The sequence below is a fragment of the Onychomys torridus genome, chromosome 13 (genome assembly GCF_903995425.1).
Source record: "Onychomys torridus chromosome 13, mOncTor1.1, whole genome shotgun sequence".
In the NCBI taxonomy this organism is placed as follows: Eukaryota; Metazoa; Chordata; class Mammalia; order Rodentia; family Cricetidae; genus Onychomys; species Onychomys torridus.
The window spans coordinates 59910973-59934628 of NC_050455.1; the positions used below are offsets into that span (position 1 = coordinate 59910973).

The following is a 23656-nucleotide window of genomic DNA, read 5'->3' on the forward strand; positions in this document are numbered from 1 at the left end:
ATAGAATCCACATTTAAAAGCATCCAGAGAGAAGTGATTTAAAAGCATGCTCTATTTAATTTTGATTGTCTTTTCTATCAAGTAAGTCATGATTTATCCCAGCTCCCTCCCCCATCTTTTTTCTCTCCTTTTTGGCCTTCCTCTTTTCTCTCTTTCCTTTATTGACAGGGTTCAGCTAAAGCAACAATCACCAAGATTAAGAGGACTTCCACAGGATAGGACATCATCTTTGTCCCTATGCCTATAACAGGGGATTAACATACACTATCTGCATATAACTCAAAAATGAGAGACTCACTACATAATTCAGACTTCCCTGGAACTTGCCTTCCTCTTGCTTCATTCTTCCAAGTGCTGCGAATGCAGGTATGTACTACCATGCCGGGTCCATGTTCTCAAATATTGCAAAATAATTAATACTAAAAGCTAACATGCTTTCTGCCTAACACTATTAATAAATTACACACTGTTTTTTTTGTGCTAGTTCTTGGAATGCTAACTTTATATTGAAAAGAATAAATAAATCCCACCCCCATATGTGATAATCAGAAATTTATTTTATGAGATGTTGTCACCAAAAGTATAGCACTAATTTCTTTGACATTTCTATTTCTGTGGTCCTTGTTTCTTTTCCAAAATTCATATTGAGATCACCCTAAAGGCAACAGTACTATGAAGTGGGGCAGTTGAGGACAACATTTGAGCTCAGCCATCATTAAAGGATTAGTGTCTTTTAGAAGAACTGAAACGAAATTACTCAGGGACTTCCCCCTCCCCAAACCCTGCTTTTTTCCCAGTCCTACACTTCGAGGACACATTTGTTCCTTATGGAGATTGTGTCAAAAAGACTTCATCTTGGCAGCAGAGACTAGAGACTAGATCTCAGCAGACACCAAGCCTTGGCTTGGGAGTTTCTACCTTCCTGAACTATGGGAAATATTTCATTCCCTTGAAAGTTACCCAGCTGCAGTTATCTTGTTTCAGCAGCAAGGACTAGATACAAATTATCTTGGTTTTCTTAAAATTTTATTTTCTGTCCTAAGGACTTTATAAAAGTCTTGTGGCATTGATTTTTTGATAAATTGATGCATCAGTTCTATATAGATGAAAGTGCTCTTGCTACAAGGAAGCACATTAGTACAAATGGGCTTAGATGTGGCTTAGCGCATTCTAGCAGGAGGGGCTTCTACAAGAATCCTAGACCCTTGAGAATGGGTATGATACCCTGACTGGTGTTTCTCTCCTCATTTACCAATGCAGTGTTCAGATTGGCACCATGTGAGAGAACGCCCTACAATCATCAAAATGTAAGTACTGGTTTAAAAGACTTTAGTTTTCATTTTAGCTTGATTTGAATTTTAGGTGTCACTGATAAGTTCAAGTGTGGCTGTTGTGACTAAGAAAATGAATATTATTTCAGTACAGTTGAATGTCCATAGACACATGGTGAGGAGGGTTACCATACTCCAAAGTACAGGTTTAGAATTTAACATAAAATATTTATTGTTGATTAGTCTGAAAAAGACTGAATTTCATTGCTTTGAACTCCTTTAAGGATTATAAACAGCCCACCTCTCTAAAATTACTACTAATTCTTCCACTTTTATTTGTCATCATAAAAACATATCTCCCTTAATCAATAATTAAATCCAAATGGGTCTCTTATGTCACTAAGAATGTTTAGATATAAGATCCCACCTGTTAAAAACATGTTTAGCATTGAGACTTTTGAATATATTATCAATGTGTGTTGGATTCCAAAAGAGACCAACTAGCCACTCTTGTGGTGATATTGTGTTCCCCAAAGTATTGTGCACCCTAATAAACTTATCTGGGGTAATAGAACAAAACAGCCACTAGATATAGAGGCCAGAAAATGCTGGCACACACACCTTTAATCCTAGCATTCCAAAGGCGGAGATCTGTCTGGATCTCTGTAAATTCAAGGCCACAATGGAAGCCATGTGAGATAACTAGAGCCTTTAATCCCAGAAAATGATCACAGAAAGCAGAAAGGTATTTCAGGAGTGAGGATCAGGAACTAGAGCCTGGTTAAGCTTTTAGGCTTTGGAGCAGCTGAGACCCATTCTGATGAGGACACAGAGGCTTCCAGTCTGAGGAAACAGGATCAGCTGAGGAATTGGCAAGGCGATGTGGCTGTGGCTTGTTCTGCTTCTCTGATCTTCCAGCATTCACCCTAATACCTGGCTCCAGGTTTGTTTTTTATTAAGACCATTTAAGATTCATGCTGCATACTCTTGTCTAATTCTTGCTTTTACTGTGAAGACTTGTGTCTAGACCATCATCAACTGGCTAGTCATTGACTTTGCCACTGTAGTAATTTCAAATATTCATTCTAATCACTTTGCAATCAAAACAGTGATTGTTAGAAACCAGCTCAGGTGATTAAAGAAATTATCTGAACACAACAAAAATAAAGCTGACTAATTCATAGAATCATAAAGAAATATAACTTATATTTCTTATCTCCATCACACACAGAATGCAAATCTTATTCTATTGGCATCTCTTAATCAATCAAATATTTATAAAATAAGAAATTGTTATTACATAGCCCAATTATGAAATAATATATTTTTATCATAAGACTTAAATATATTTAGCGCTACAAAGATGTGCAATAGGCAGTATTACAGAATAAGTCAGTATAATATTCTTAAATTTTAAGGACTCACTAATGTTTGTGTGGGAGTAGTGAAGTATATAAAAAGAATGTTGTATAGTAATCAAACTACTCCAACCCATAACTCTTATGTAAGCCTTACCTACTGAGGTGATTACAGGTGAGTGCATCACTTGTTTTCAGTGCTGGAGAGTTGGTATTCTGTTCTTATCTGATCATTGTCTTGATGGGATTAGGAGACTGTTGTGGAATATTTAATTCTCTAAAGATGTGTTACATTTGTTTATACTGCAGAATATTACTTTAACTGTGTATTACATTTGTTTATACTGCATTTGTTTAATGATGTGTGGATATGTGTTTAATTTTATACAGATGTGTTTTTATTTCACTTTGCCTGCCTAAGGCACCTGATTGGTCTAATAAAAAGTTGAACAGCCATAGGTAGGCAGAACATGGATAGGTGGCGCTGCTACGGAGAGAAAATAAGTAGGAGGCAAAATCTATAATGAGAGAAGAAGAAAGAGAACAAGGGAGAAAGAGAGGGACACACTCAGAGCCAGAAACCAGGTATCCAAAAGTCAGACATGGAGACATCAGAAAAGTAAGATAATTAGAAGAAAGAAAGAAAGAAAGAAAGAAAGAAAGAAAGGAAGGAAGGAAGGAAGGAAGGAAGGAAGGAAGGAAGGAAGGAAGGAAGGAAGAAAGAGAGAAAGGTAAAAGGCCCTGAGGCAAAACATAGATAAAAAGCAACAGATTAAAATAAGAGCTAGGATAGGCAGAGCATTCATAACTAATAAGAAGTCTTCACGTCATGATTTGCAAGCTGGTTGGTGGCCGAAAAGAAAAAGCATGGCAGAGGAGACTTCAGGCTAGTGAGTGATTACCTGATGTCAGACAAGACCTAGAAACTCTCCTATCATTACATTTAACCTTCATAGCCTGTGAACAGGTAAAATAAATAATATCTAATTTTATAAACTTCAGAAAACTGAAGTGTTAGCAATGAAGGAATAGCCTCTAAGATGCATGCAATAATATTCACTGACATACTTGCTGTTGTGACCATAACTACCATACAGGTAGAACCCTGCCATAATTAAAAAATAATATACAAAGTAGGATAATGTAACTACAGTTCTACATCTATGTTACGTATTTGTAAATTGCTCAATATGAGAGGTGGATTTCACTATCTTTTCAAATAAAGAATATAGCAGACTTAACATTATCTATAATTCTTAACTACAAAAGAGTTTTGCAGATAATTGTGTTGTGGTCCAGCAAACAGGATTTGTATTGTATCTCAGGCCCTCAATCCTATATGTGGTCTATTTTAACATCCTTTATGATTAAATTGCCATAACAGCATTTTATGGGACCCCACATAATAATTCAAAAATTCACCACATGTGGTATAAAAAGATTAGACATGTCTTAGTCAGGCAGGGACTTAAATCCTGCCTGATAATACTGTGGAAAAATTACACACCACAAAAGAAAGGGAGAAAGGTCAAAGGTTTAGCAAAAGGAAGATATAATCAGATGATACATGCCTTTATATAAAACAGGTTTTTCTATTCTAGGCTATTATTTTATAAATTCGATCTTGGACTGTTGATCTCTCTAAATGATTACTGCAGAATACATGCACTTGTAGAAACAGTTGCTGATGATTTATGTTTCAGACATATTTGCATCAGGTTTTATTCCTTGAAAATACAGTTTTCCTAATGGAGCTGATTTCTCAAATAAAGTGAAAATCTCGACATTAAATGTGTATACAAGCTGTGCGATGTCAGTATACAATTACTACATCACATTTGGGAAAACAGCAGTAAAAGCAGCAACTAAATGTGAGCCCAGATGAGATCTGCTTTCAAAAGATAAAAATGGTTCTGCTAGTGGAAAATATTGACAAAACTTCTCCTCTTGTCTCTCTCAATTCTAGCCACATAAAAACATAGACTGTAGGCTTATAAATAGTGGAGATGGGAGAAGAGTGGGTCTCTTGAGTATGCCATCTTCCTCACTATTTGATGTGTTCTTAAGTAACATTAGTGATGTTTTTATATTGCTAGAATGTCATTTACTGCAGCATCTATTAGTCATGACAATGTAATTTATTTATCCTAATGTCTACAACAAATGTAGCAAGTGGGCTGCAGAGTAAAGTATAAATGAGTTGAAGGGTGAAGTTCTTGTCTGCTCTCTAAAGGATAGTCTGTATGCACACTCTGCTAATACAGGCTAAAGTGTTCCTATCTGCCCATCTACCCAGGAAGAGATCAATGAGCCAATGACAACTCTTGGGAAACAGTCTTCACAGTGCAATACACAACTGCAAAGGAAGGGGTCTTTAGTCCATACTAAGAAAGACCAGAGGCTATTTAAAGTGCAATGCTGTGAAGAAAGACTCAAAATGAAGAAAATCCTAAGGTCATTATTGCCCTTAATGAAAAGATATTCAAGGCTACAATGTGCCTCTAAAGCAGAAGAAATCTCCATTTTCATTCTCTTGAGAAAAATATTCTTTACTTGTTACCATATCACCAATTAGCATCATTTGACTGGATACTTTGTTATTTAATTGATTCATCCTAGTGTGTGCCAGCTCTTAAGAAAAATAAATATTTATAGAAATCAGGGTCTGATTTGTTTGTTTATTGGTTGCTTGTTTTGCAGATTCAGTTTGAACCCAAGTCTTTATGTATGCTAAGTTGGTTCTCAAGTACTAACTACTGTGCCAACTCTATTCTCTTTCTTTCCAAATGGGCAGGAATAAATGATGCAGAAGACACGATATTAATGCTCTTGCAATACAACATTGATCCGAGGTGATGGGTTTAAAATTATTAAGCATTAAAAAATGAACTGACTCATAGACATCTCTGTAAACATGTTCAAGAATAGACACATAGCCCTGGTTGTGTTCCACTTAACAACTTCCTGCCACTTCTTTTGTTGGGGAGGTTTTACTTTTACATATTTTACTGTTTATCTCTTCGGGATGTTTCCAAGATTTGCAGCTACTGCTAATAAGTTGCATGCATATTCCTTCCTGAGTGCTTTAAATGGTCTGGGATATTATTAGGTACACAGTTGCTATTCACAAATCATAATTGTACATTTTGTGATACTCTCTGTGTCTTCTACATTTAAGGTTGTCTGTGGGGACACATTTATATATGTTAATTTTAAGTAATGAGCACATTAAAATGTCAATTAAAGTGTTGCTGTTAACAGTCATAGTCAAAAGTATGTTTTGTTCCATGATTTCAAATCATTGGTATTTAGATAAAGCATAAGATAAAACAAACAAATAACAAGAACAAAAAACAAAAACCAACTTTTAAAGTAGGAAGCTTCAAAAGAATTTTGGAGAAAAGAAAAAAAAAATGGTGTTCATGGTTAGAGAGCCAGGCTGACTTATTCAGGTTTTTCAGAAATGTAAAATGATTATAACCAGTTAACCCTGAACAGTGTGTAAAAATAATTCTAGAAAATGTTAGGATTAAGTATGAAAAAATACATATGAATAATTCAATATGCCATAGAACTATATTTTAACAGGAAATAGTCAGCCAGGCAGTGGTGGCACATGCCTTTAATCCAAGCTCTAGGAAGGCAGAGCTAGCCAGAATACTGAGTTCAAAGCCAGCCTGGTCTACAGAGTGAGATCCAGGACAGGCACCAAAACTATACAGAGAAACCCTGTCTTGGAAAAAAAAAAAAAAAAAGGAAAAAAAAAGAAAACCAAAAAAGGAAACAATCATGTTTAGATTTCAATATTATAACAATTTACAAGCACTTTCTACTTGAAAATTTTGAGGTATTTTTACACTTAGTATGCTTGAAATGAAGTGTGTTGCATATATATATATATATATATATATATATATATATATACTGGGGAAAGTGGGATATTAATATGTACTTATGGGTATATATTAGACTATTAAGTTTTAGATATGACATAAAATTATTTACTCTGGCTTTCAAATTTTGTATTAAATATGGTAGAACATGTTTTATCAAATGTAGGTTTGGTTAGGTGAATTTGTTTTATTTTCCTTTACTTATTTTGTGCTGTTTGAAAAATAATTTCAAACTGTTGTTCAGTTTGTAATTGAACTTGTGACTGCTTTCCTGCCTCAGCTTCCTCCCAGGTGTTAGGATCATAGGCATGAACTGCTAACCCAATCATAAGTGATTTTTTTATATAATTAAACATAGATATAGTAGATATTTTAGGCATAGTTAATAAATTATATTAAATAATATGCCTTTGAAGTTACTATCTGCAATTTTGTTTTCATAAGTCAAATATTTACATGAATATGAAGGCTTATTCATTTTTTCCTTTCAGGGATGATTACTCAATATGCTTTCTGTAATTGTGGCTAGCGGGAAAGAAAACCAGGGGTCTTTCCAATAGTCAATCATCTACCACTACTCAGATGGTATAATCTACTCTCTCTGTCTTCATCATGATGACACATCAAAGTCCCAAGGAAGTCCACCACTTTAAAGACTGATTTTTCACCTTTACTAGGTGAAGTGGTTCTAATTTGTATTTCACCTTCTTACAAAAAGCATGACAAATTGTTTTTATTTATTTATTTTATTTTATTTTATTTTATTTATTTATTTATTTATTTTTGGTTTTTTGAGACAGAGTTTCTCCATGTAGCTTTGCGCCTTTCCTGGAACTCACTCTGTAGGCCAGGCTGGCCTCAAACTCACAGAGATCTGCCTGGCTCTGCCTCCCAAGTGCTGGGATTAAAGGCGTGTGCTACCACTGCCTGGCCAAATTATTTTTAAGCTAAACAGGTTTTCAAAAAATAAGTAAGATCAAAAATACAATAGACAGTATTATGAATTGGAAAGGAGCTTGAATTCAGTATGCAAAGCAATGTACTTTATTATAAGTACTTATTCGGTGAAATTAACTTTTAAATTATCATGTTTTCATTAAATTTAAGATGGCAAACTGCTGGTCAGTAATTCATTCTCTAAAACAATCTGGAAAATGTGTAAGTAATGCTTAACAAAGTAGAGGAATATTTTCCCTTGGAACTCTTAAAATAAAAATTATTAAATTTTAAGTTTTTAGGGTGTTTGGCTCCTTTACTTTGTGATCATGTAGTTTAATCTAGTAATTAGATTTAGAGGATGATATAGCCAATAGAAGCAATTGCCCATATTTTGAATGTCCCAGTTCATCTTATGGCAGCCTCTTGAATATACTTGATGCATATTTAAGTTTTTTAATAAGTTCCTGAGATTAAAAGTTATGTTCCATTAGTTTTTTTTTTCTTTAATATTAGACACGTTATAGAAAAATAACAACTATGCCGGGACAGTGGTGGTGAATCCCTTTAATCCTAGCACTCGAGAGGCAGAGCCAGTCGGATCTCTGTGAGTTCAAGGCAGCTGCTCTACAGAGTAAAATCCAGGATAGACACCAAAACCACACAAAGAAACCCTGTCTTGAAAATCCAAAAAAAAAAAAAAAGGAAAAGTAACAAATATATGAAAAATTAATGAATTAATGGAAGAGGATGAGGATAGAATAGTATTAGGTAGGATAATCTGCTTCTTAGAAGATAAATGTGTAGGCTATGGGGATGACTTGTGCCTTCCCAGTTCGTAATTTCCCATTATGGTTTGAATAAGGTGAAAAAGTTCACTTTTAAAAGTGCTCAAGTAAAATGTGTTGCTACAAAGATCTCCCTTCCATATTGTCACCTCAAAAAGTTCTATGAGAGGATGCAAGGATATTGTAGATGAAAATAAATGCTTTTAAAAATGCCCTTCCATTTTCATACTCACACTCAGGTTGAGTGGCCACCTTGATGGGTTGAGAACTCTCCCCTGGTCCCCACTCATTGTAGGCAACAACTCTGAAGGTGTACATGGCTTCTGGTTTCAAGTTCCCCACAGTAAGCTGAAGGGACCCAGGCTGGGTTGTGTTCAAAGCTCGCTCCCTAGGAAATCAAGTTGAAGAGAAATATTATCTTAAAATGAAAGCATTAGCCCAAACTTTGTTTGGTTTACAAGGATAATGAGCAACCAAATGGTTGCTTACTCATTTAATGTTGACCCTAGGAGAAAATTCAGGAATTTCAAGGTTTGTTCTAGAAACTAAATGATGGGAAGGGCCCACAAGAAGACACTGCAAAGTTTGAGAGAGTTCAGGCCATCAGCATTTTCGTTGTAACTTCCAAGATGAAGTCTTGTTACTTGACATTTTGGAGTCTAGTATTCAAAAGTCATGACAAGAAAAGGGCTAACAAAATAAGAAGAAATGTTTGCAATCTAGATGAGCAGACAGAGTTGGCAAAATCCAGCTGAAGAGAGAAATCAAGGTCTAAATTATTCCACAAGTTGGTGGTTGTTAGAATTGTCAACAATTCATTCACGCATTTTCTTTTCCTTCCTTTTTTTGTGGGGAAGAAAAATGCAGATGAAAAGTATTTCTGTTTATGCATGGAATTCTTGCTCCGTGGTGACTTTAAGTTCAGTTACAGGAAGAAATGACATTTCTCTCTTTTTAAAAAGAAAAAATAATAATAATACACATATGTTCCCTTGCTTTGTTCTTCAAACTATAGTGATATTTTATTTGTACTGAAATGTGTTTCATTTGTATATTAATAAAGTTGCCTTGGGGTCAGAGCAAGCCATAGCAGTAGCTGGGTGGTGGTAGTGCATGCCTTTAATCCCAGGACTTGGGAGGCAGAGCTAGGCAGAATCTCTGTGTGTTCAAGGATACAGCCAGCATGGTGACACACGCCTTTAATCTCAATACCAACTATAGAAGACCTGGAGGTCTGTACAGACATGCAGTGATGAGGAGGTCATGTGGCTGGGTTTACAACCAATGAGAAGGCAGAACAGAAAGTCTATATAAAAGACAGGACACAGGAAGTAGGTCTCCAGTGGAGAGGAAAGACAGAGTAGCAGTGAAGGGTAAGGTTTTCAGCTCTCAGCTAGTGCTCTGACCTCTTGGCTTTTAACTCTGCAATTGGCTCTGTGTTTCTTATTTAGGGAACAGATGGGCACAGGTAGATACAGTTTGATGTAGATGTAATAAGATGGTTACATCTACATCAAACTGTATCTACCTGTGCCCATCTGTTCCCTAACAAAGACCTTTATCCTGTTGGAATGGAATGGATCTACAGACAGTGATGGGATTTATAGCACACGGTGAATGAGGATAAACTCTGAGAGGTGACACGGACATCCAAGAAGGAGAACTAGTGAAGTATTTTTAAAGGGTGATTCAGATGTGCTCACTGACCCTTAGCTCATAACTGACTATACAAAGTTAAAAAGAAATTCTGAAACTATTGGATTGTATCATACATTTTATTGCTAGACAATATTTTTATAACTTCTCCCAGGGATTTTATGTATGTGTTAATTTTGTCATTGAGTTTTATCTTATCTTTGAGACATTTAAACTGATACTTATTTTTGTCTAATAACATATTAAATTTTTCCACTGTTTTCTTAAAGCAAAACTTCCAAGGGCATGTATGGTGATTGCTGAACTTCTACATTCATAATAGGATCCAGTAGAGACCAGTTAGCTCAACCTGAGATCTAAATTTCTTCCTTTTCTTCTCCTGCTCCTTCTCCTATAGCAACAACTAAAAGGTCTAATTATAAACTGGGAAAATTGAAACAAATAGTTATCAAAAGGATTGCTAATGATTGAAAATTTTTTGAAAAACTTCCCAACTTCCCTAGGTGCCAGAGAAATGCAAATCAAAATCAAAGTGTCATTGGTGCTAGTCACAATGACTATTAAAAGACCAACATAATATTGAATGAATAGGAGTAGAACTAAGGTCCATATAGTCACTGCAAAAACAATATTCACAGATTTAACATATAAGTTAACTCTTCTACTTCCAAGGATATAATCAAAATACAAAGACATTTGCATTCCCATAATTATTGCTGCACTCTTCACTATATCTAAGATATGACCCACCTAGATGCCCCTCATGGCATATATATATACACCCACACACACACACAATATTCACCCACAAATGGAATTAAATGTGGTCATTAGGAAAGTGGTTGAAACTAAATATTATGTTTAGTAATATAAGCCAGATATAAAAAGGTAAATAGCATATGTTTTAGTTTGTCAAGTTTTTTAAAAAATCAAATTTAATCTCACTACAAAATACTAGAGGTTAGGAAAGATGGAGGAAAGAGCGTTAGAGAGAAACTGGCTAAAGGTTACCAAAATATAACACAGGAATCTAAATTCTATTATTTTGCAGCACAGTTGTGTTTTACAAATAACCAAGAAGTGCTCAAAGCCTTATTGCTAGGCAGTTTTATTGTCAATTTGTCACAACCAAGAGTATGTTGTACCCAGGGAACCTCAACTGAAGAATTGCCTTAATTGGTTCTATGGCCATGTCTGTAAGACATCATCTTAGGGGTCTAGCCCACTGTGAGTGTCCATAGCCCGAGGTATGTGGGACTTGACTGTAGAAGAAAGCAAGCTGATCATGAGACAGATTGTTCATAAAACAATTCAGCCAGCAGAGTTTCTCCTTTGATTCTTATTGGACTTCCCTCCAAGCTACCTGGCCTAGAAGTGGAAAATGAATTATGTATGTCCTTTCCTCCTCATGTTGTTTTGGGTCATGGTGTTTATCCCAGCAACAGATAACTAACTAGCAGTATCTCTAAACACAATATAATGATAAGGAGAGAGAATTATTCATTTGCCTTTTTTGATCACTACACATTTTATGGATTTACTGAAATATCACATTATACCTCATAAATATGCATAGTTATATGTACTAATCAAAACTGATAAAACAGGTTTAAGGAGATAAAAATGCCAACAACCTTCATTTGATCGTTATACATGCGTCAAATTATCATAGGGTACTTCAGAAATATGTACATTTAAAATAAAAATAATCAATGCTGAAAAAGAAAATAAAATCATCTTAATCAGATTCCATGCCCTGTGTACAGCTTGCTAAGGTGAAGCACATGGATGTGGCTGTTTTCTGTCCTGTTTCCTTTTGTGACTTTTGTAGAATTTGTAACTTAGTGTTTTCATGAGTCCTTAGGTATAGACAGATTTGCTTGATCATCATTCTTTTATAGAAGCATAAGTGAGATTTAGGGATACACTTTCCCCAAGGATTCCCAACTAGAAGGAATGACATGTGGTGTGCTCCACCCTCTTAATCTAGCATCAGGGAAACAAGGCATCTATTTGGGCCATGGTTACTGTTGCTGGTATACATGATGTCTTTAAGGCAAAAATGGAATGATGGACATTTGGAAAACATTGTGAGAGTGGATTTGTCTCTCACATACTATAAATTATACAATGGTATTTGTTGTAAATCTTCAATAACTTAGTTGCCATCAATGGTGAGATTTGGATGAGATAACCAGAGAACAGAAGGATGCGGCTCTGGGAAAAATAAATCATCATAGCTGGCTTTAACAGGCTGGAATGGGCACCCATGGGAACTCCTTCTATAGGAGTACCAGAAAGACCCTGTGGACTTTCTGTCTCACCCAGCTTTATGTAGCGCTACACCTTTACACAAATTCTTGCATCTAATGAATGTAACTGTAAAAGAAGGAACAATAGGTGAGGATGGACTCCAGGAAAACCTATCCTAGGACAGGGAGAGCCCTGGACTTGTCCCAGAATAGACGCTATGCCGAACCTTCTAAGTCCAGATCCTTCTGGCAGAGCTTGTTATTGCCATACAGCTTTTCCTTTCTCCTCTCTGGAAGGCGTACTTTGTTTTTGCTCAGTCACCCCAGGGCAGTGGGGGGACCCTATCCCTGCACAGGTGTGAATTCTTCTTCCTCTGGAGAATACGGAGACTGCTTGGGATATTGAGAATGCTGCTGGGGTTGATCAATGAGGAAACTCAGGAAGAGACTTCTCCCAGTAAGTCATATTAACTCCTAAACACTGTTGCATTTTTAGGTACAAAGTGAAGAAGGTAGCCTGGGGAGCATGCTCAGGATATTTGCACTGAGCCTAAAGTCTGCTCCAGTTACTTTGATGACAAGTCCTCAAGTCTTGAAACAGGTCCTGATGTGGCTGGGTGCTTGCAATATGAGGCTAGATTCTTCTAGTGCATTACTGTTGCCATTGACTTTCATAGTTATTGCTACTTTTCACTGGCACTCTGCTTCTTAACATACATAATCTATTAATTCGTACCCACAGCATTGTGTCCTGCCTCATCCTGTAATTTATACACAATCTCCTCATTGCAACAACCTAGAGACCCTCACAGTGTAGTGCACCATTTTCACATTCCTTTGTGAAAAGCCCACTCCATGAATTCCATGAATCCAAACTCATTCTGTTTTCTCTCCTCTGCCTTTCTTCTCATGTTTTGTGCATTTGATGAGCCTGTAGTTACCATATTTCAACTCACATTTCCTCTTGTAGTTGGCAAAATCTTGTGTCCAGTGAAATTCATTTAGGATCCCACAGAAATGCAATGTCTTGTTGGTGTCCCACCATCTTCTCTCCTAGTTCTAGCCACACTAAACAGTGTCTCTCTACATTGTCATTATGCTTGGTTTGTATATCCAATACAGCATATAGGACATGGTATTAGAATGTATATTAATGTCCATGTATACTTTCTGAGTATAAAGAATAGTAGGGCTCTTAAGGGTCCATAATTTTTAACTGAGTACATAGCTCATTTTGAAAAAACAAGCAAGCAAACAAACAAAAACCCAAGTGGTTATGTACATAAAATCTCCACACATCTATTATTTTAGAAATTTCTAGAAATCTGTATTTAGTTTTACATTCCATCATAATCTGAAAAGGTCCTGTTTCATACTTTACTTCACTTTCCTGGAAATGCCTGTGCTATAGAAAAACCAGAGAGTGGGGGTGCTTAGAGAAGACTTTCCAGTGGAGTGTTCTCTGTTAGGAACGGAAAAAGCAATCATTTCTTCTTATTATTATTTGCAGCTGTTTTTTTTTTTTGTTGTTGTTGTTGTTGTTGTTGTTGTTGCTTTCTTTTGGTTTTTCTGGCATTAGGTTTGCTGGATTCAGAACTTGTGTTTTTATACTTCTGAGACAAATAGAGTTTGCAGATTAAACGATTCTGCTTTCAGAGATTTATTTGTAACTAACAATTTCTACCATATAAATATATTCTGCCTTAGCTACGTGTGCCGGGCATTAACATTTAGTTATAATGGTTCAGCACAAATGCTGTCATGAGGTGCCAAGTACCTAATTAGTTGCTTCCTGGAAGAAGAATTACATTAATTCCTTTGTAGTGAAGAAACTATGTATTTTAATGAAAATATTTTTAGCAGCCCCTTGTTATCCACTTTATTCTCATTTTTGTTCCTTTGGTGAGTATGAGTAGTACACCAGGACTAGGTGGTTCGTGCCTGTAACGCAAGCACTGAGGTTAGAGTTTGAGACAGGAAGATAGTGGGTTCAAGGCCAGTGGAGGCTCCGCAGTGAGGTAGTGTCAGAACAACAGCCTAAAAGCAGAGCTGTGGAAATACTTCAGAACTATTATACGATGTTTCCTGGAACATGGCACAACTGACAGCAATAATAACTGGCAACTATGGGGCCTGGAGAGATGGCCCTGCACTTAATAGTACTTGCAGGTTTTGCAGATGACCCAGATCACTTCCCAAAACCCACAGGCCTGTTCACAACTGTCTCTAACCGAGTTCCAGGAGAGCTGATGCTCTCCCCTGGTGTCTGCATGCACCTGACACACATGCAGCATGTATATACATGCAGACAAACTCATACATATAAAATAAAAATAAATCTCTCCAAAATTATATTCAAATGATGTGTTTCCTACTGTCAAAGACGTTTGGAATTAATGCTATTTTTTTTTTTTTTTTTGAGGAAAAAGATTTAAGTAAAGTCACTACCTGCTACTTGGATTAAAAAAAAAAAAACATGGGGTTTTGTTGTTGCTGTTTTTCTCTTCTTTTTGGTCTGTTTTCATTTTTTCAGAGCAATTTCTATTAGATATTAGTTAAAATTTGTTTTCCTTTTCTTGAATTGTGAGAAGCACAGCTCTGGTTCCAAGCTTTTAAAAACTATGTTTACTACAATCTCTGCCTTGATATTTAGTATACATCCAAGAAATGAATTAAGGAACACATGATAGGAGCAAGAATTTGAACATATTTTTTGTGGGAAGAAATATTTGTCTTTCATATTACTTATATTACTTAGTTTGGTTAGTCTCAGCATCTGTCCTCATGAAGCAGCTTGCTTCGGAGCTGCTACCCCGCCTTGGTTTCTGAGTGAGCCTAGCTTTCCTTCTCTGCCACAGAAAGCACCCACATGTTGAAGATCACTCACTAGTTCCTCTGGCTCAAACATTTCTGAGCTACAGGTTACTATCTTCAAAGGGAATCGTTACAATTCCTACAAAATGTGGTAAGTCTATTCCAAATACATCGTGTTTAAAACTGAATTTAACTTTACTCTTTGCAAACTTGGAAATTTCAGGCCTCTTAATCTCACAGAACTACAAAAAGCTTCTGCATTTTGAATTACCCCAGTGATTTGGTCATGGTATTCCCAGCAAGCAGGCAGTGAAGGATATCAAGTCTGAAGCCTAGACTTTAGTGTGTTCTGTGTGAGTTCTAGACCATCCAAGGATACATAAGAAGACCTTCTTTCTAAAGAAATGAGTATAATAAAAATAAAATAAAAAGAATACACCAACACGGTGTATTTTTCTCCCTCCGCCTCCCTCCCTCCCTCCCTCCCTTCCTCTCTATTCTCTCTCCTTTCCTTCTGTATTCAAATTTAATCCAATTCATCTCCAATTTATAAATCCAATTCATCTCCACTGTTGTCTCTGCTAACACCTTTCCTTCAAGCCAGGATCACTACTTCCTTTGACTTCTGCAAAGGCTTGCTGCAATCCTGGTTGGTGGCTTCCATGCAACTGACTTCTGGTCTAAGTTCCACTTTCCAGTCACTGCCATCCCTGTAGGTCAAAATCTAGCCCAAGTCAAAGCCATTTTTTTGTAGGACAATCCTCCAAAGACTTCCGGAGGAGCTGTGGTGTCTGTACTACTTCCAATACAGTGCTGGATGAATTTTTGAGCTATGTTCAACACATGCTAATTAAATGAAGAATGGTGAATTTACATATGGCCTTTATAGATGGCATGCTTTAGTTTTCAGTATACTTTACATTCATTGTAGGTATGAAATCATCATTTTTTCAATCAATGTCCTAGAAACATTTTTCGTTAAAAAAGTTGGCTGCTTTACAGTTTAAACTAACACAGAGGCTCCAAAGGGAGGGCTGTCATTGCCAAGCTTTGTGCCTGGGTCACTGTTGGACTTTGGATTATGAGGCTCATCCTCTTTCCATCATAATACACCCCTTTCATGGTTAATGGGCTTAATCAGCTGCAGAGTCCTAAACTCTGAAGAATGGGGGGAAATATGTAAACACCATGTTGGAAAGGTAATGCACAGTGAATTCTAAAACGAATCTTCCATGTCAATCATAAAAACCTTGTCTCTAATCCTTGGCAGTGAGCACAGGTTTCTGAGGCAGCACAGAGCCATATAAAACATCAATGCTGCACTATGGAGTCCTGGCCCAAGCTTTGTTCTATTGCAAAATAGAATGTGACCTTGAACACATCTGAGGTGTTTCGGAGTCTTCTATGCTTCGTTTGCAAAATGAAGATACCAGCCCTTATCTAACTACCTTACTGGGCTACTGTGAGGATTAAATTGAATGATGCTCATAGAATGTTTTAATTCTCTCATCTGAACTCCTACTGCACTTTACATATAGTTTTTTATAGGAAATATCTCTTATTTTGTGCATATGGTAAAGGGATCACCTTGTTTTAAATCCTGGCTCTACTATTTACTACTGTGACAGCTCCTTAGGCACTATTTCTCAGTCTTTCTGAACATGGTCCTCTGTAAAATGGAAATTATCATAACTACATTATCTGGAGATCAAATGGGATAATGCTTATGAAAGCAATAAATTCCCCTCTAAGTAAAAGTCAGGAAATATCCCTGTATTTCATTTATTTTAATTTTTGAAGCCACACAATGATTTATATATGGAACTAGTTAACAAGGACAGTGTGCTTTTGTTGCCATGGACAAAAAGCTAATGTTTCGGGTACTTTTATAAGCATCATTTAATATTCATCATGACTTTACATACCAAATATTGTTGTCACCACACACCTGGAAACCAAATCACATTTTTTATGCTTAATCTTGATTATCAACTTCATGCGATTAGGAGACAAGTAGAAAATTAATAGAACAATTATCCGGGTGTATCTGTGGATATTTGTCCAGAAACAGCATGTAGGAAAGGAAAATGAAGAACTATGGTAGGACTGTCCTAAGTAAAGTCCGCAGCGGAATAAAAGCACCAAGTGTTGCAGGCATGTGCGTGGTACCCTCTTCTCCTAGGAGTGTGTCCACCGTTGCTGCCATCACTTGAAGACATCAGACTCCAGCTTCTTCAGCCTTTCAAAGTGGACCCATGTCAGACTGTCCTGGGAGCTTTGGTACCAGGCTGGGATTGGGCAACTACCACTGCCTGTGCTCCTCAGTGTACAAGCAACCATTATATAATTATCCAGTCTTTCATAACTCAATAAAATAAGCAGAGAGAGAGAGAGAGAAGCATGCTACTATTAATTTCAGACTAATAACTACTCACTGATCCAAGACAACATAGCTTATAAAGTTCTGGGACAGAATTCAAATTTTTAACATTCAATTCTATAACTTTATAACTTTTACACTTTGACTGCACTGTGACAAACTTCATAAGTAATCTCCACAAAATTAAATAAAAGTTCTAATGTTCTTTATACATAAAGGAATATGCTAATGCCTTTAGGTCAAGACAAATGAATATGCAAATCAAATTATCCACTGAGTTTGAAAATTTAGTAGAGAAAAATAGAAAAGAAATGTATGTCATGGTTCTGTGAGTATCAAGAAAGCTAACATTTCTTCATTCTCATTTATTCACCACAGAAGAAAAGGAATGAGGAAACCTGATATAGACTCTTCCCTGCATTAAAATCGGGTCCTTTTAACTTACTAGCTACATAACAGAAGTGTGGGCATCTAGCCTTATCTATGTAATATTTTCTTGGGGACACTACTAAGGATCACATACACACAAGGTGATTGCCCTACAATCTAGTATAGTAAGTACTTGGTAAATGCTTGCTAACATTGTTGGTGCCAACTCTGTGGCCTTGGAAACAGGAATCACTTCCTTCTCTGAGTACCAGTCTCTGACTGCTTACATAGAAGAAAGTTAGGTTATGATATCAAAGATCACTTCTAGTTCTAAAGATTTCTAGGTACTAGTGGGTATTAGGAAAACAATTTCTTCCTTCTGAAATTTGGCTTTCAGACTTTCCAATGTATGATGCTCTGTGAATTATAAGTTAAACATGGCACTTGCATTACTGATACTATTAACCAGTCAGAGAGACTAATGACAGCGTCAGCTACAGTAATCTGTCTGACAGAGTTGTTGCTCATCAGGCACAAATGTTAAATTCTCTATCTTTTAAACCAATATGTGTTCAGGAGCCAAATAAACCTGCATATATAAACAAACAGCACTGTCAAACCTTCAGAGACATATGGCATGTATTTGTTCTAGTGAGAAGCTAAAACATACAAAATGAATAGGAATGTTGAAATCAAATTTCAGTATCAATTTCTTTTTCTCAATTAAGAAACTTTTCATTGAATAGCAGTCAGTGTTGCCATCCTCCACAATTCATCTTATTGGCTAGGAGAAACTCTATCAAGAATATGACAGTGTCTTTCTACCAATTTATTTTATAAGATCTAATTAGTGATGTTCTGTGCAGGATAGAGCTCAATCAACAATAGGACAATCTATATGGGTGTAACAAAAAATATAGTGTGACAAAAGGTAGTAAATACTCTTAGACTAATTCAGTCACATACACACGAAAAGGAAGATATAAAGGAAATAGTGATGAATTCTGACTTGGAAGGTAGTAGAGATTTTCATGTAGTAACTGACATTTCAGTTAGGGCTTAAATTTAAAGTATAACTATCGCTGCTGTGCCTTAGATATTGTCTCTGGTGTTAAGAAGAGTAATCAAACGACATCAAACAAAGAAAAGCACTTACAGGAAATCTATGTTCTAGTAGGAAAAATATTATTATGTATAATAGAGAGTAGACAAAGCATCCAGGTACAGTGGTAGTCCCAGATATTTGGAAGGATGAGTTGGGAAAATTGATTGAGCCTAGGAGTTTGTGACTGTACTAGGTAACACAGCAAGATCATCTTTTCCTTTGACTCCTCTAACCTCAGAAACCAAAACAAAACAAACTAAAAGATAAATAAATAAACTGCATGGATATGAAAAGGTGACTGTGAGTGCAAAGGATCAGGAAAAGTGTTTATGAAGAGGTGAGATTCAGCACAAATTCAGCTGAAATTAGGGAATAATTTACATAGCTGTGGGTATGGGCTCAAGGACATGATTCTGTGTACATTACAGAAAATACAGGAAAAAACATTGTAGATATATTTAGGAAAATTGAAAACTAATAAGAGCATTAAATGGTGGAGATAGAGAAGGTACAAGGGACTGGAACAGGAAGGGTTTAGCTACCTGAAAAAAAGGCATTCAACCAAAGCTTTAAAAAAATAATAAAAGAAAACACAGTATAATTCAATTTATGATTTAAAAGATTAAGGTAGTTGTTAAAAAGACCTGACTTCCTAGAATTTTGTAATGGTATAATGGAAAGTAGTATATATAAGCGAAGATGGTGTAATAGTGATAGGATTCAATATGTGTTTTATTAATTGACTAATTGACTTTTGAATGACTTATACATACCAAAGCTAAAACATTATGAATCTCTTAATTTCTATCACTAAGCTGGAAACAAGATCATAACTTTTTTTTTTTTTTTTTTTTACTTTAAAGCAAGAAACAAGTATTTGTTGGTGAATACAGATTACATTTAGACTGTAGTACAAAGAATTGATTGACAATTAGGGATAGGGTATCAATAAAAAGAGATAATTTTGGATTTATTCAATAAAATTTTTGACCTATTCAGAATGATAAATGAAAAGTTTAACTAGCTGGGCAAAAAATTGGAATTATAAGTATTTGGGTAAAAATTTTAGCTTTGAAACAAAGTAGATTTTGAATAAAGTAGATTTTGTTCAAAAGATACCAGTGATTGATTTCATATGAGAAATTTGATAAACTAGTCTAGATCACAGGTAAAAGTTCAAGCCAGAGAGAGAGAGAGAGATTTTTAAGACAGTAAAAGGTCCACAGAACATAAAGTCAAGACATGAACAAAAAGACCCCCAGGGATGAATCCTGGGACAATTCGTATTTAAAAACTAGAGCGCTCTGGAGGGAGAAGCAAAGACGAGCATGGCAATGGCGATGACAGAGGAGCATAGCACAGGGCAGGACATGACACAAAGCAAATGAAAAGTGAGTGGCAAGAAAGGAGAGCTAGGTCTTTTCCTGGGAGGCGCGGAAGCAGGTACCCAAGGGCCTGCAGAGCAACATGCCTAAGTTTTATTGTGACTATTGTGATACACATCTGATCCATGATTTTCTATCTGTGAGACAAACACTGCAGTGATTGGAAACACAAAGATAATGTCAAAGACTACCACCAGAAATGGATGGAAGAGCAGGCCCAGAGCTGATTGACAAAACAACGGGGGCATTTCAACAAGGAAAGACACCCCCAGCTCCATTCTCTGCTCCTCCTCCTGTAGGGGCCATGATCTCACCTCCTCCCAGTCTCCAGGGTCCTCCTCACCCTGGCATGATGCCTGCACCCAGCATGGGAGGCCCTCCCATGATGCCCTCCTCCTCCTGGGATGATGCCCGTGGGAACTGCTCCTGGAATGAGGCCACCCATGGGAGGCCACATGCCCATGATGCCTGGGCTTCCAATGATGAGACCTCTTGCTCAACCTATGATGGCGCCCAGTCGCCCGGCAGGTCTCGGCCAGACAGACAGATAAGAGCAGAAAGGCTCTTTATCGGTTTTGTACTTCTTGTTCTGTTTCACCAAGAGATGACGGTGCTGAGCCTGAGTGTTTTCTTGCTGCACGACAGGAAGGCTTCCCCTTCTGAACAGAGAAGTGGGGCAAAAGACTGCGGCTTTCACTGATATTGTGAAATGTGAAAATACAATTGTTAGCTGTTTTAGATGAAGAAGAAGAAGAAGAGGAAGAGGAAGAGGAAGAGGAAGAGGAAGAGGAAGAAGAAGAAGAAGAAGAAGAAGAGGAAGAGGAAGAGGAAGAGGAAGAGGAAGAGGAAGAAGAAGAGGAAGAGGAAGAGGAAGAAGAAAGGGGAGCTAATCAGAGCTGGCAAAACTCGCTGATGGTCAGGTGGTGTGAGTAACACACATTAACGCTCCATTCAGTTGCAGCCACATCCAGACCATTGGTGAACAATGATTTTAAAAAGGAGCTGCAATAAAACGCCAAGAACCAGATCATGGTTAGAAGACAGTGTGAGACACTGGAGCGAAGTTAAGTAATTTAGTATACTATTATGAAAGGGGACAGGAGGCAATGTGTAGAAGATAGAGAGGAGAAAGGGGAACTTATCATAATGGACACAACAAATCTGTGTTTATGTACTGATAAACATGCTCACCTTGATTAGGAGAAACTGATGTATGATAGAACATCTGGTACCTATATTGTAAGAATGGACAAGATCTAGTACACAGGGTTATGTTTGGCCTCAGTGAAAGGTACAGATCATTCTATGTTATTCTTTGCCTTAGTGAAACATACTTGCAGGATACTGTCTCCCACCACTTCTTGAACTTGGAGGAGGTCGCCATCTCCAAGTACAAAGAACCTTAGCTCTATCTTGAAGCCCTCTCAGGTTTCTCTCCTAGGCTATCTCTATTCCTCTCTGCCACCCACTGACCTTCTGAAGCAATCCCTGGCAGGCAACCAGTGGCCACACTTTCCTAAGAACCAGAAAGGCCAACAGAAACAAGGGAGGAGAAAGCGCATCAAAAGACAAGACCAGATATCAATACCTAAAATCACAATCACACCAAACCCAGATGCCTGGACACCAGGGACACAACCAGTGACAGCCATACCATAATTGGTGTTTACCCTTCTCTATTCATTGTAGCCAGAGACTGGTCACTGCCTAGATGTTCATTAACAGACAAATAGATAATGAGAACATGGTGCATTTGCTGGAGGAAGTAGTATTCAGCTGTTCAAAACAGAATGAAATTCACATGTAAATGGATTGAGCAAGAAAAGAAATCACTGAGTAGGGTAACCCAGACCCCAAAAGACAAATATGATGTGTATTCTCTTATTTGTTGTAGTGGATTGAATAATTATGACGCCCCCCATCCCCCACCCTCCCATCCCCCCTACCCCCTTACCCCCCCCATCATATATTTGAATGCTCAGTCGACAGGGAGTGGCACCATTTGAAAGGACTAGAAGGATTAATCGGTGTGGCATTGTTGGAGGAAGTGGGTCACTGGGGTGGGCTTTGAGATTTCAAAAGCCCATGCCAAGCCAAAATCTCTTTCACTGTCTACAGATCAGGATGTAGTTCTCAGCTACTGCTCTGGGATCTGCCTGCATTCCACCGTGCTTCCTGCCATGATGAGAATGAACTAAACCCCTAAAACTGTAATTAAGCTCCAGTCAAATAGTTGCTTTGGGCATGGTTGATCCCGTAGCAACAGAACAGTGACTAACACATATGTGGATTCTAGTGACTAACACATGTGTGGATTCTAGTGACTAACACATGTGTGGATTCTAGTGACTAACACATGTGTGGATTCTAGCATTTGATAGGCATATTCAATCCATATAACCACAGTGTAAGGGATTAGGTAGCAGGGAAGGATTTCCCAAAGAAATGAAATTAGAATATAGAATTATGGAGAGAAAGGAAGGAATCTAAACAAGACAATTAAATGGAGAAGGGGAGAGAAGATGGGGTAAAGAAAGGGAGGCAAGAGGGACAGCTAACACTAAGGCCCATTTGAGGGATAGAGCACAAATCTTAAAAGTTATTATTAATAAAATCAAACCCAGAGCCAGATATTGGGGTGAACGCTGGAAGATCAGAGAAGCAGAACAAGCCACAGCCACCTCACCTCGCCAGTTCCTCAGGTGATCCTGTTTCCTCAGACTGGATTCCTCTGTGTCCTCATCCAGAATGGGTCTCAGCTGAACTGTGCTGCTAGAAGCCTAAAAGCTTAGTGAGCCAAAAACTTCTAGTTTCTGGTCTTCATGCCTTGTATGTCTTTCTGCTTTCTGCCATCACTCCCTGGGATTAAAGGCTCACTTCTTGGGGTTAAAGGCATGAGTCACCATGCCTGGTTGTTTCCAATGTGGCTTTGAACTCACAGAGATCCAGATGGATTTCTGCCTCTGGAATGCTAGATTAAAGGTGTGAGTGCCACCATTTTCTAGCCTCTGTATCTAGTGGCTGTTCTATTCTCTGACCCCTGATAAGTTTATTAGGGTGCACAATATTTTGGGAAACACAATACCACTACAGAGGGGTTATCTGAAAACTAAATACAGTAGAAGCTTCTTGAAATATATACACAGATGAAAGAGATTTAAATGACATCATCAAATAATGAGGAAGACAAGGCTACCCCAACAAAACATCTCTAGACACCCAGTGAACATCCAGTGTCATGAATGGGTTACATTTAATTGTATTGTTGGAAAAAAAGGACCATAGAAAACCCCAAACAACTCAGACTATTTCAAGGCTATTATTTGCTCTTTAGAAACTGATGGTAGGGCCTTATTGTTGAAGACAATATCTGTATATTCCACTGGACACAGAGAAGTTGAGCAAGGGCATAAGTAGCGCCTTCACCACTACTGACTAATGTTCAATTT

General features: G+C 37.3%; 1 protein-coding gene and 1 pseudogene across 2 annotated transcripts in view; one reads left to right on the forward strand and one right to left on the reverse strand.

The window, feature by feature from the left end:
• Dcc (DCC netrin 1 receptor) overlaps window positions 1-23656 on the reverse strand; it is a 1150309-nt gene that overhangs the window by 324085 nt on the left and 802568 nt on the right. For both annotated transcript variants that reach the window (XM_036204806.1, XM_036204805.1), the window contains exon 9: window positions 8480-8634. In XM_036204806.1, the coding sequence (XP_036060699.1) occupies window positions 8480-8634 (155 nt within the window). The remainder of the gene's footprint in view (window positions 1-8479; window positions 8635-23656) is intronic.
• Window positions 20290-20758, forward strand: LOC118594701 (annotated as a pseudogene).